Source organism: Arachis ipaensis, chromosome B09, assembly GCF_000816755.2.
Source record: "Arachis ipaensis cultivar K30076 chromosome B09, Araip1.1, whole genome shotgun sequence".
Taxonomy (NCBI): domain Eukaryota; kingdom Viridiplantae; phylum Streptophyta; class Magnoliopsida; order Fabales; family Fabaceae; genus Arachis; species Arachis ipaensis.
Window position 1 is genome coordinate 9,816,062 of NC_029793.2, and position 15,147 is coordinate 9,831,208.

The 15,147-nt window shown below is 33.8% G+C and overlaps 1 protein-coding gene across 1 annotated transcript in view; it reads right to left on the bottom strand.

The window, feature by feature from the left end:
- The window catches only part of LOC110267164 (uclacyanin-3-like), a 1,735-nt gene continuing 337 nt past the window's right edge, over window positions 13,750-15,147 (bottom strand). The window contains exon 2 of the mRNA XM_021112325.1: window positions 13,750-14,155. Coding sequence (XP_020967984.1) covers window positions 13,950-14,155 — 206 coding nt within the window. The 3' untranslated portion in view covers window positions 13,750-13,949. The remainder of the gene's footprint in view (window positions 14,156-15,147) is intronic.

Here is a 15,147-nt window from a genome sequence, read left to right on the forward strand (position 1 = left end):
TATCAGCACATCGTCATTATTGCTGTTCGAGCCTCTATCATGCCGCTGCTGTTGGTGTCCTTTGTCGTCAATCGGAGGTCATCGCCTTGTCACTATCACTGTGGCTGAGGTCCAGTGCGCCAAGGTAAAGTTGTTGTCCCTTTTTTTTTTGTTTGTTATATTACTAAACCCTAACTCCACCACTGTAGGTTTCACTGTTGCCTCCTGTCACCGCCACGCTTCCACCATTCTGCGGCCATAATAACATCCCAACTTTTTGAATCATATTCATTATTTAATTAAAATTGTAATGATTTAAAATTTAAATTCATAATAAAAAATTTAAAAATAATACATTTGAAAAACTAACATATCTAATTTAAAATTTGAAAATACGAAAATACTAGTTTTAGTGAATTTCTAATCGACAATAAATCACCTTTAAAGATATAGTCATAACTAATTCCATGCTTATTAAATTTTAATGATCTTTAGTTACACGAAAGGATAAGAAAACTATCTTTATTCTTTAAGTTTCATGCAAAATTAAATTCAAATTAAATTAGGTAGATAAATCTGTTATAAGTTCACAGTAGAAAATCGTACCCTAACCAACCAGCCTGATATACTAACAGTATTTTGTGAATATCTAAAGTTGGGGTTATTTGATTGACTTTATTAAAACCTCATTTTAAAGATAACTCAATTATCTATAAATTTGTCTCTAATAGCTATTTTTAAATTCTAAACGTATAAAATATTATAGGGCTCACAAGCTGATAATTCAGATTGAAGATTTTAGCTAAACGTGAGTTAAATTCTCCTAACATAATTTATACATACCTAAGAGTTATTTGAGTTATTTATTTCTCATTCTATTCCTTTTTTATACAAAATGTTCTAGGTAATCTATCTTCTCTATCTTCTATTATCTCTATAAATTATCATTCATATATCTTCTCCACTTCATTATAAGAAAAACCATTATCTCTTTTTACTTCCTTACTCTCACTCTAAATCTTCTGCCAAACTATTCACAAATTCCACTCTTATATTGTTCAAGAAGATATTGTCTCTAAATTATGCAAATTACGAAATATGAAAATTTTTTTCTTATCTAGTCAAAGATACATACCTATATAAAAAATATATATAAAATTTAGTCATTGAACAAGTCTCTCTTTACTAATAAATAGTGTCTATTTGCATTGGAATATATATAAGAACTTCATTGAAGGTAGGAGTTTTATATTATTTTCTTATATGTCATGTCTTAAATATTTTTTAATATAGATGTTAGTATTTCATATCATGATATAATATTTTTTTATTTTGTACACATTATACATTATAATAATCATTTTATGTGCATTAAAGAACGAAGAGAATGATCTTTTGATAAAGGAAGTTAACTTCCAAAGACAAGATAATTGAGATGACCCTTCAGTAAGAGACGGTGATCGAATCGATATGATCTTTCGATAAGGGAAGGTGATCGGCAAACTTTTGGGATAAGAACTTTTAACAAGGGGAGAGGACTCCCATCAATTTTATATAATAATATCTCTTTATTGCGTACACACTAAGCATTACAATAACTGTAACACCCTACCACACAGAACTTTACGTTTAAGTTGTAAAATAGAGGTGGTATGGTATTATGACCTCTAAAATAGAATGTGTACGTATAATAGCAGAAGAATTATAATATGCTAGGAGCCTTGAAGAATAGAAGAAACAAAAATCGCGAATATAACAGCGCAACGCTCAAGAAACGAGTTAACTTGCGTGATAAGAAAGCTACAACTATTAAATGTAAAGTAACCCAAAACTGGAACAGATAGTCAAATATACAAAATAACGAGCTCTTTCCTTGTTCAAGCAATTCTCATACTCCCAACATATTCACATGCACACTAACATCAACAAATCCTATTTCCTCAATACCATATCCACCATAAAAATCATACTTCACACCCACAATTATCACATATACACAAGCCAAAACCACCAACAACAACAGCATATACACAAGCCAAGTCCTACAATCAAACCACAATTCATGGATTACACATTTGTGTCCTCAACTCATTGATTAACATTTCATTAATCCTTCAACTAATCAATACCACATCAATCCACATTTTGTAACAAGGCACTAAACCATAATATACACATATATTCCAACTTATCCGACGGTCATCTAGCCTAAGTTTTCACAGAATATTATATATTAAATACAAAAAACCTGAACCATACCTTAGCCGATTTTCACATAACGACCAAAGCAATTTATTCAAAATCAAGGCAGCCCTCAAAATTCAACAAACTCTAAGCTCAGCTTCCTCCAAGTTCCAATATTCACAATTCCAAGCTCCAATTATTTATTTTCAACCTAAGATACATTTATAACACATATATATCCAATTTAATACTCAAAGCTCAAATTCAATGAAATTAAAATAGAATTATCGTATCCTCACCCTACCCAAGCTTCACATAAGCAAAAGTGAACGTTTTTCTCAAGCTAATTAGATCCTAAAACATCAAAAATAAAAGAAATTCAACATTCATACTCAAAATTCGAAAATTGGGGGAAGAGGAGGTTAAGAGTGATTAAACATGTTACCAGTGAAATTGTTTCAGTAGAAACGTAAAGCTCTACACGGTGAACGCGTGGCCGCAAACGGTGCGGCGATCGGAGCTCGGACGGAGAAGTTACGGGAGTTGGAAATTCATGTAAGGGTTACAGGAGTGTTTCTCGTTTTTCTTCTCCCTGGAAGCTGAAGGCTTCGTTGCTGCTGTAATGAGGGAGAAGACAAAGCTGGGTTCGTTTAATAGGTCGGTCCGGTTAGACCAACGGCCCGGTTTGGGCTCGGTTCAACCGGTTCGGTCCGTTCGATCCAATCTTAGACCGTTTTTTTTTTAAATTAGTGTCAAAATTCTCATTTCGATGAGCTCTATCCTAATTTGATATAATATTCGCATTTCTAATATTCCTTATTAAAAACTAATTTTTGACTAATTATCTACTAATTTATCGGGGTTTACATCATATCCACCTAACAAAGAATTTTTCCCTCAAAATTCAAATTCAGTTACCTGAAAAGAGATGTGGGTAGTCCCTTCGCATATCTGATTCGAGTTTCCAAGTATGTTCCTTGATACCAGTTCGACTCCAAGCTACTTTTACCAATGATACTTCTTTCCGTGTAATCGTTTAACACTAGTGTCATCAATTCTCACCGAAATTACTGGAAGTGTTAGATCTTCTCTTACTTGGATTGGTTCCGGTTCCAGAACATGACTTTCATCAGGAGTATACTTCTGAAGCTGTGACACATGAAACACGTCGTGCAAATTCGAAAGATACAGTGGTAAGGCAATTCTATAAGCCACTGGCCCAATTCTTTTCAGGATCTCGAACGGTCCAATATAACGGGGATTCAGTTTCTTAGTCTTAATAGCTCTTCCCACTCTAGTGGTTGGTGTAACCTTCAGAAAGACATGCTCCCCTTCTTCAAATTCCAAAGGCTTTCATCTTTGATTAGCATAGCTCTTCTGACGGCTTTGGGCTATAAGCATTTGACTACGAATCTTCTTTATCTGTTCAGTAGTTTCAGGTATCATCTCAGGCCCTAACAAACTTCTTTCTCCAGTTTCATACCAACATAGTGGAGACTGGCATTTTCTGCCATACAGAGCTTCATATGGAGCCATTCCGATGCTCGCATGGTAACTGTTATTATAAGCAAGTTCTACTAATGACATATACCGATCACAGCTCGCCGGCTGGTCCAAAACACAAGCCCTAAGCATATCCTCCAAGGTCTGAATAATTCTCTCTGATTGACCATCTGTCTGAGGGTGATACGCAGTACTCAAACTTAATTGAGTCCCAAATGCACGTTGAAAAGCTCACCAGAACCTTGATGTAAAACGAGGATCCCTGTCAGATATAATGGTAGAAGGCATGCCATGTAACCTGACAATCTCTTTGATATACATTCGAGCTAGTTCTTCCATTGTGCAACTTATTCGGATAGGGAGAAAGTGAGCTGATTTTGTCAGTCGATCTACAACCATCCAAATAGCGTCACAACCAGACCGGGTTTTAGGAAAACCTATTACAAAATCCATTGCGATACTCTCCCATTTCCATTGTGGAATCTCTAAAGGCTGAAGGGTTCCTGATGGTCTCTAATACTCAATCTTAACCTTCTGACACGTTAAACATTTAGATACATGCAATGCCACATCATTCTTCATTCTTGGCCACCAGAACATCGCTTTCAGATCCTGGTACATTTTGGTGCTTCCTGGATGAATTGAAAATCTGCTCTTATGAGCTTCCTTCAAGATACTCTGTCACAGGTCTCCAACATCTGGCACTACAATCTGGTTATTGAACCTCCACAAACCATCATGTCCTTCTGACACTTTTCACTGTTTTTCCTGTTCAATTGCCAGTAATACCTTATGTAATGCTTTATTATCTTGATGAGCCTTCAGAAGTTCTGGTTTAAAATCACTTGGAATCTACAACTGACTCAGACATAGAATTCCAGATTCTTCTCTAACCCCTAAATTCAAACCTTGAAATGCCTTTAGTAACTCTTCTTCCCGTAGCATCATCCAAGCTGCATATAAAGACTTCCGACTCAAGGCGTCCGCCACAACGTTCACTTTTCCTGGATGATAATTCAATTCAAAATCATAATCTTTCAGAAGCTCTATCCATCTCTTCTGACACATATTCAACTCCTTCTGCTAAAAAAGATACTTCAAACTCTTATGGTTTGAGAAAACGTGGAACTTGACACCAAAGAGATAGTGTCTCCAAATATTTAGAGTAAACACAACAGCAGCAAGTTCCAAATCATGTGTCGGGTAGTTCATCTCATGCGGCCTTAACTGCCGTGAGGCGTATGCTACAACATTTCGATGCTGCATCAGAACGCACCCCAAACTCTTCAGTGATGCATCACAATACACTTCAAATGGTTCACTTGGTTCAGGCAATACCAACACGGGTGCAGTAGTCAACCTGTGCTTCAATGCTTGAAAACTCTCCTCACACTCTGGAGTCCAGACAAAAGGCGTATCCTTCCTAGTCAATATAGTTAAAGGTAAAGCAAGCTGTAAAAATCCCTTAATGAATCTGCGATAATATCCCGCCAAACCTAGAAAACTCCTGATCTCTGTCACTGAAATTGGTCGCTCCCAATTCACTACTGCTTCCACGTTAGCAGGATCCAACACTATTCTCTGCTTACTCACCACGTGACTAAGAAACTTCACCTCACTCTTCCAAAATTTGCATTTAGATAACTTAGCATATAACTTCATGTCTCTCAGAATTTACAATACAGTTCGCAAGTGATCAGCATGCTCCTCTTCAGTCTTAGAATAAACAAGAATATCATCAATGAAGACAATAACAAACTTGTCCAAATACGGCCAAAAAACTCTGTTCATATAATCCATGAATACTGCTGGAGAATTAGTTAATCCGAAAGACAATACCGTATACTCATAATGACCATAACGTGTCCTGAAAGTAGTTTTCGGAATATCTTCATCTCTAACTCTTATCTAATGATACCCGGATCGCAGATCAATCTTAGAAAACATACCTGCACCTTGTAACTGATCCATTAGGTTGTCGATTCTATGCAGCAGATATTTATTCTTCACAGTGATCTTATTCAATTGCCGATAATCGACACACAAGCGCATACTCCCATCCTTCTTCTTTACCAGTAACACTGGCGCTCCCCACGGAGAAACACTTGGTCGAATAAAATGCTTACCAAACAGATCTTCCAGCTGAGCCTTCAGTTCAGCCATTTCTAAAGGTGACATCCTGTAAGGAGTAATCGAAATTGGACCGGCTCCAGGCACTAATTCAATTACAAACTCAACCTCTCGGTTAGGTAGAAATTCATTAATATCATCCGGAAACACATCTGGAAACTCATATACAACCGGAATCTGCTCTAAATTCTGATCATCATCTGATACTCCCACAGTTAATAATATAATACCCTGACATTCAGTTCCAGAACAGTTTACTATCATAGAGTTTAAATAATAACTATTCACCAGAAGCCCCTATAACTTCCTGTCTCTCAGAATTTGCAATACGGTTCGCAAGTGATCAGCATGCTCCTCTTCAGTCTTAGAATAAACAAGAATATCATCAATGAAGACAATAACAAACTTGTCCAAATACGGCCGAAAAATTCTGTTCATATAATCCATGAATACTGCTGGAGCATTAGTTAATCCGAAAGATATTACTGTATACTCATAATGACTATAACGTGTCCTGAAAGCAATTTTCGGAATATTTTCATCTCTAACCCTTATCTGATGATACCCAGATCGCAGATCAATCTTAGAAAATACACCTGCACCTTGTAACTGATCCATTAGGTCGTCGATTCTAGGCAGCGAATATTTATTATTCACAGTGATCTTATTCAATTGCCGATAATCGACATACAATCGCATACTCCCATCCTTCTTCTTTACCAGTAACACTGGCGCTCCCCACGAAGAAACACTTAGTTGAATAAAATACTTACCCAACAGATCTTTCAGCTGGGACTTCAGTTCAGCCATTTCTAAAGGTGACATCCTGTAAGGAGTAATCGAAATTGGACCGGCTCCAGGCACTAATTCAATTGCAAACTCAACCTCTCGATTAGGTGAAAATTTATTAATATCATCTAGAAACACATATGGAAACTCACATACAACCGAAATCTGCTCTAAATTCTTATCATCACCTGATACTCCTGCAGTTAATAACATAATACCCTGACATTTAGTTCCAGAACAGTTTACTATTATAGAGTTCAAATAATAACTATTCACCACAACTGGCGCTTCTGATCCTTCCGGCATAAACTGTACTGATTTCTCAGAACAATCAAGCAAAATATGATTCTTGGATAACCAATCTAATCCCAAGATGAGATCAAGACCAGTCATCGGCAAACAAATAAAATCATGCACAAATTCACGTTGTTGCACTCGAAAGGGAACTTGTGGACATCCTATCCTAGTCACCATAGTTTCATGAGTAGCATTATACACTTTCAAATCATAACCTAATACCACCATTCTCAATCCTATCTCATTAGCATTTTCAAATGCAATAAATGAATGAGTTGCTCCTGAATCAAATAAAGCATTTAAGATTTTACCAGCCATTTCACAATTACCTCTAATCAGTGTCTCAGATCCCTCAGCACCTATTGTAGAAGTGGTATACACTCTTCCTGGTTGCTGTACCCTACCAGTCTCATACTTCTTCTTCTTCGAACAATTACTGGCCATATGCCCGGGTTGTCCACAGAAATAGCATACCCCAAGTCCTAACCTGCACAGAACACCAGGATGATACTTTCCACACCTCTGGTAGTTCAGATCCTGCTGTGGTTGCTTTCCAACCCTTCTTCCCTGATTAACATTAGTATTCGGCCTTCTGTAATTACTCTGGCCCTGAGTCTGCTGCGGAACAAAGCCTCCACGCTTGAAATTCTTACCTCTCAGAGCAAAGTTTCTCCCTGAAGGCCTCTGAAAAGGCACCCTCAAACTTCCTTTCTCTATCGCCGCCTTCCTCACACAATCTTCAGCCACCCTACTCTTATTCACCAATTCAGAAAATACTCTGATCTCCATTAGGGCAACGAAGCTCAGAATATTTCTCCTAAGACCTCCCTCATATTTAATACACTTTCATTCGGCAAAATCTTCAGGCACACCTTGACAGATACGAGAAAAGTGACATAACTCCTCAAATTTGCTAGTATAGTCAGCAATAATCATCTGTCCCTACTTTAACTGCATTAATTCAAGTTCCTTAGCATTTTTGGCTGAATTAGAAAAGTATTTCTTATAGAATTCTGTCCGGAAAATCTCCCAAGGAATCGCAGCACCATCAGGTTGCAGGATACGCCGTGTTCCCTGCCACGAATACCGAGCCTCACCTTGCAACTGATAAGTTCAAAATTCAACCCATTGCTCTTCAGGAACCTGTTGGGCCTGTAATGCTCGTTCCATAGCCTGAATCCAATTATCTGCATCAGTGGAATTTGAGGTTTCCCTAAAATTCGGAGGGTGAACTTTCAGAAATGTAGCAAGTGTCATAGGACCGTCCTCATCATTATTGTTCCCATGATTACCCTTATTTATCTGATTACCCAGTGCCTTGGCTGTCGCCTGCATAGCTGCAGCCATATTTCCTAGAGCAGCCATAAAGTATACTGGATCATTTGCTGCTGGGCCAGGAGTAACGGTGCCTATCCTACCTCTACCTCGCCCGCGACTATGCCCGCGAGTTGACATCTGGTCCCTATACACACCAAACAAGTGATATTAAGTTGATCAGCGTCAATATCGTAGGTCTAATGCTTTAAGTTTCAAATGCATGCTCACAAATGTTTATGCCATATATATCAGTCAGATATCCTAATAGCACATAAACACATATACAGAGAATGCACAGAAGCACAATCAGTCCGTGTTTCAGGCTCTATAGGAACGAACTGGTCTGATACCATAATGTAACACCCTACCACACAGAGCTTTACACTTAAGTCATAAAACAGAGGTGGTGTGCTATTATGACCTCTAAAATGGAATGTGTACGTATAATAGCAGAAGAATTATAATATGCTAGGAGCCTTGAAGAATAGAGGAAACAAAAATCGCGAATATAAAAGCACAACGCTCAAGAAACGAGTTAACTTGTGTGATAAGAAAGCTACAACTATTAAATGTAAAGTAACCCAAAACTGGAACAGATAGTCAAATATACAAAATAACGAGCTCTTTCCTTGTTCAAGCAATTCTCATACTCCCAACATATTCACCTGCACACTAACATCAACAAATCCTATTTCCTCAATACCATATCTACCATAAAAATCATACTTCACACCCACAATTATCACATATACACAAGCCAAAACCACCAACAACAATAGCATATACACAAGCCAAGTCCTACAATCGAACCACAATTCATGGATTACACATTTGTGTCCTCAACTCATTGATTAACATTTCATTAATCCTTCAACTAATCAATACCACATCAATCCACATTTTGTAACAAGGCACTAAACCATAATATACACATATATTCCAACTTATCCGACGGTCATCTAGCCTAAATTTTCACAGAATATTATATATTAAATACAAGAAACCTGAACCATACCTTGGCCGATTTCCACGTAACGACCAAAGCAATTTATTCAAAATCAAGGCAGCCCTCAAAATTCAACAAACTCTAAGCTCAGCTTCCTCCAAGTTCCAATATTCACAATTCCAAGCTCCAATTATTTATTTTCAACCTAAGATACATTTATAACACATATATATCTAATTTAATACTCAAAGCTCAAATTCAATGAAATTAAAATAGAATTATCATATCCTCACCTTACCCAAGCTTCACATAAGCAAAAGTGAACGTTTTCCTCAAGCTAATTGGATCCTAAAACATCAGAAATAAAAGAAATTCAACATTCCTACTCAAAATTCGAAAATTGGGAGAAGAGGAGGCTGAGAGTGATTAAACAAGTTATCAATAAAATTGTTCCGGTAGAAACATAGAGCTCGACGCGGTAAACGCGTGGCCACAAATCGTGCGGCGATCGGAACTCGAACGGAGAAGTTACGGGAGTTGGAAATTCACATAAGGGTTACGGGAGTGTTTCTCGTTTTTCTTCTTCGTGGAAGCTGAAGGCTTCATTGCTGATGTAATGAGGGAGAAGACAAAGCTGGGTTCATTTAATAGGTCGGTCGGTTGGACCGACGGTCCGGTTTGGGCCCGATTTAACCAGTTCGACCCGTTCGGTCCAATCTTAGATCGTTTGCTTTGAAATTAGTATCAAAATTCTCGTTTCGATGAGCTCTATCCTAATTTGATATAATATTCGCATTTCTAATCTTCCTTATTAAAGACTAATTTATTGACTAATTTATCTACTAATTTATCGGAGTTTACAATAACCATCTTATGTGCATTAAAGAATTGAGAGAATGATCCTTCGATAAGGGAATATGACCCTAAAGACAAAATATCGAAATGATTTTTTGGTAAGGGATAAGGTGATCGACAAACTTATGTCTCTTTTTTTTTTTGTCATGACTTCCTTCTTGTGTATGTCTAAATAACCTTGATTGTAAATTGAACCGATGGTATGATCCTTCGATAAGGGAATGTGACCTACAAAGATAATATATTGATATGATCCTTTGGTAAGGGAAGGTGATCGCCAAAACTTTTGGAATAAGAACTTTCGGTAAGGGAAGGAGACTCCTACCTCCTTTTTATAGCGGTTTAAATTCAATACCTTTTCATGCAAAAATTACAAAAAAAAAATAAAAAATACAAAAAAAAGTGTAATTATGATTGTTCTTCTTTTATCCTTTTTTGTTTGATTTATGATTATATTTATTATTCTTATTTCATTCAAAGAATAAAATTATTATTTTATTATTTATAATGTGTGTTTAATTATTTTTAGGTGAATAAATCTAATAAAATTTGAGGTATCAAACGAATTTCAGCCATTTATTATTTATAACGTGTATTTAATTTGATGTTGTGCTAGACAAAATTCGAACTTCTAACACTTTATTAAACGGACTAATAAGTTAACTATTAGACCAATTCAATAATTGATAACTTTGAGAATTTAATTGTGATGGTGAGAATGTAACTTTAAAACCAAAAAAACCTTTTTAAGTGTGGATGGGTACCTTCAAAAAAAAAAAATATTAGAAGGAAAAAAATAAAACAATCTAGTATTTGGAAATGAAATAATTTTAAATGTTCCAGGTCAAAAGAAAAAATTAAATGTTAGGTTTCGGGAAGAAGAGGGGGAAGGGGAAGACTCCTCGCCGCCGCCACCGGTCTTCACGGACGCCGCCGATCTTCGCTGCTGCCGCCACCGCTGCATCGCCGCCCTGCCGCCTGTGATCCGCCACTGTTCTTCTTCTTCTTCTTCTTCTCCTCCTCCTCCTGTGAATTGGATTTTTGTTGTAGAATTTCTGAATTTTTTGTGAATTGTTGCTGAGTTTTGATTATTGTTTATTGCTTAGTTTTGCTGAGTTTTTATTATTGTTGTTGCTGAATCTGTTATTGCTGAGTTTTGCTGAGTTTTGTTGAGTTTTGATTACTGTTGTTGCTGAGTTTTGAGTTCTGATTTTCTGAGTTATGTTGTTGCTGTTACTTGATGTTTTTGGTGTTGGTGTTGGTTGGTGTTTGTGTTTGTGGTGGTGGTGGTAATGGTGGTGGCAGTGGAAGTGGTGGGGTGAGAAAGGTGAAGAGAAGAATGATGATGATGAGGGTATTTTGGTCCAAGAATTTGGAAAAAGATGATTTTAAAACGTTTTTGAACGTTGAGGATGATTTTAATAATGAAAAAAGGTCGGGGACGAATTTGATTTTCGCCCCTTACCTTAAGGACGATTTCAGTACTTAACCCTATAATTAATGTATGCCTTAAATGAATATCAACACTATTAGAATTTATAGGGTCGGATAAATGAATATAATATATAACTATAATTATAACAATAATTATACATAAAAACATAAAATTTGTTGTTAAATTAAACCACCAATTCTTCGTTAAGAAGCTAAGTCCTCAACTTTTAATTTTAAAACTTATCTTCAATCTCCAAATATTTTTTACTTTCGGGTTCGAATACGTGAATAATAAATTAGTTTAAGAAAATTATTTATTCTATTATATAAAAATCGGATGTCTGCACTTAATGATGGAGTTGACGTGGCATGCTCTGGAGAGTGTTTTTCGATTTAATTATTTTAACTCATTCAATACAATTTATTACCATGACTTAATTATATCAGCTAATTGATTTGATTAGATATTTAAATATTAATATAATTTATTATAATATATATTACTTAATTAATTTTACTACATTAATTATAATTTGTTATATTAGTTAATTAATTTATTTTTTTATAAAGTCTGAAATAAAATAAATAATTTATTGTTTATTCTAATTGAATTCATTAAATTTAATTATACATTATATACGAATTAATAATAATTTGTAAATCGCTTTATATTATATATCTATTAACAAAATATTATATATGTCTTAATGTGTTAATTAAATATTATATACGCACAGAAAAATAAATACAAAGATGATTTATATAATATTAATAATATTATATTAGCACAGTAATTTTTTTTATTTTGATATCATATAGTATTGATAATGATAATATTATTATATAGTATTATATAAACTTTCTAATATTAGTATAGAAAATTGGAAAATTATTCCTTATGACAATCATTCTTAGTAGAATAGTGTGTCCTTTATATAGTATTGATAATTGTTGCTTAATTTAAAGTAATTGTATATTAGTATCTTAAATTTATTTTCAATAATGACCTAAATAGATAAATCTAATTGAATTGAATGATTATATAAAATATTTTATATTATTAATATACTAAAATTAAATTTATTTTTTGGTACAGAATTTTATAGGTAAATTTTATACAAGATTAAGTAATTTTTTATTTTTTTATTTGTTTTATCTATGTTACTTTATTTAATTTTAAGTAGCGTCATATTTACAATTACCGCCAATATGATATTCTATAAAATATGAAAATCAATTTTTTTATAATTTAAATATCAATGTTTGAATAGAAGAACTTAACAGACTCACAATGAGAGAGAGAGAGGGAAATTTACCTAGAGAAAAGAAACTCGGCATGAGAATGGTGGCGACGGGCTCAACAACGACGGTAACGGGATGAGTAGCGATGATGACATAAGCTGTGAACAGTGACGGACCCAAAAAAATTTAGTAATGGGGACAAAAATATAATAAAATTTAGGTAAAGATATTTTTTTTTGCTTCCCACGGTATTCAACAAGTTAAGGACTAACCCGTCATGAATTTGAATTCCATTTAAGAATCTACAATTGGCCGGCAACGAATTACTATACATACGAGACAGAATTCGAACCCTCAATACTTATTTAAGCGGACGACTAAGTTGATCACTTGATCAATCTAAATTAGTTTAGATATATACATAAACTAATACTCAACGACAGTGTTTTGGTAATATTATTAAAAAATATTAATAAATCTAATCGCTTTTGCAATGAAATAAGTTTATAAGTTGATAAGTTTAGAAGCTTGAAAGTCATGTCATAAAATATAAAATTTTAACCGGTAATAATGTTGACCATATTGTTTGACATCATTTGAATGAATATCATACTAATAAATAAAACTGTCACAGTTAAATTTTAACAAAGGCAAATCTCCATAAGTATGCTATCATCAATGAGAATTGTTATACTTTCAAGACAAATACTATTTTCTTTCACTGTGTTTTTTAATTCAGCAGGTCGAGAACTAATCTTTCACGGATTGAAGCTCCATTTATTAACGGTCTGCCGCTAGCCAATGAGTTGTTACGTACGCAAGATAGGATTCGAAAACTCTAATACTTTAGACAAGTGAGATGACCACTCAACCAATCCAAATCAGTTAAGACAAATACTAATAATTATTTTTAATATTTTTAACATTAAAATTAATTAAACTTTAATTTTAATTATAATTTTGTAAAATATTTATATTAATAATTATTATATATATTTTTTGTTTAATCTCTTTTAATAAAAAAATTTATATATTTTTATTAATTAAAATCCAAGAACAAAAGAAGAACCAACCAAATCCCCAGTAAATTGGGTATCATCACTAGAAACTAGGGATGACAACAATGAATATAGGTAAATATTCGCACTATATACCCTGTCATACTTTATTCTGTATTAACTTTTATATTATATATATATATATACCAGAACAGGTAAGAGTCGATTCATCAAGATTCTAACTCTGTTTCGTCTCGAACGAAATCTTGTCACATTCAAATACAAACAGTGACTGCAAGTTTCATGGCACGAGAGCAGTGATTACCGATTGGGCACAGGAAGAAGAAGCGCCCTGCCTTCGAAAGTGTGATCTTGGTGTTGCCATCTTTGTAACTTTGGATTGGTTTGCTTGAATTGCAGCTATTGAAGTCAATTTCGCTCACTTCGTCCAGTTGGTGGAAGCTTGGGGAATACTTGAATGCTTAATTAGTTATTTGCAAACAACAAATTTGGTCATTTTGTTCCAAGAGTTAGAAAGAATTGTAATATTTTGGTATATAGGTTGTTATGTCTAGCTCTAAGTATGTATCATAAATTCATAATATGAGCTAGTCATGTTATATATATACCAAAAATTAATATAATATATATTGAAATATAAATAGTATCAAACGATTAGTCTAACCTCTTTAAATTTGACTTGTTTAAGTTTGTAGGTTATACCTGTGAATCTGTTTATTTTTTGTTTGTTTATGAGTTTTAATTTTTAAGTTTAGATGTTTAGGACCATTCCTACAAGTTAAACAGGTTGATTCATTTATTTTTTTTTAAATGTATTAGATAAAAAAGAAAATCTAATTTTAGACAAAAAAAAATGTTTTGACAAAAAAATGCTACTTTTTTTTTTGTCAAAAACTTTATAGAAACAAAGTTCTTTTAGTGGTTCAGGTCGTATTTTTGGATTAGATTAGGGGGAATATTAAAAAAAAAATACTAATTTTTTTTAAATACAAAAAAGATTTAAACGGATTGTCTATTTAATCTGTAGTCTAATCCGTTTAACTTGTTATTTTTTTGTGCTAATCAGATTTAATTTGTTTAGTTCTAATAATTTTAAATTAGTCTAATTTTAAAAACAAAAATATACTTATTTAAATGGATAAATGGGCTAATTCTACTGCTCTAAACTATTTGGACAATCCTAATAAATATATATATACACCAAAAATTTATAGAATATATGAATAATACACGTGTATATGAAATATTTTTGTTAAATATTACAAGCGCATTTATACATAATATTTTTGCCTTTTAAAAATTATAGTTCTCTAATTATCTGTTTGCAAGAGAAAAATAAAGTTAAGCAAACATTTTTTGGAACATTTAATTTACAGACGTTAAACTTAACCTAACAGTGAAAAATGAAAATTTGGCTATCAAAATAAGAATCATAATGCAAACTTGATTGGA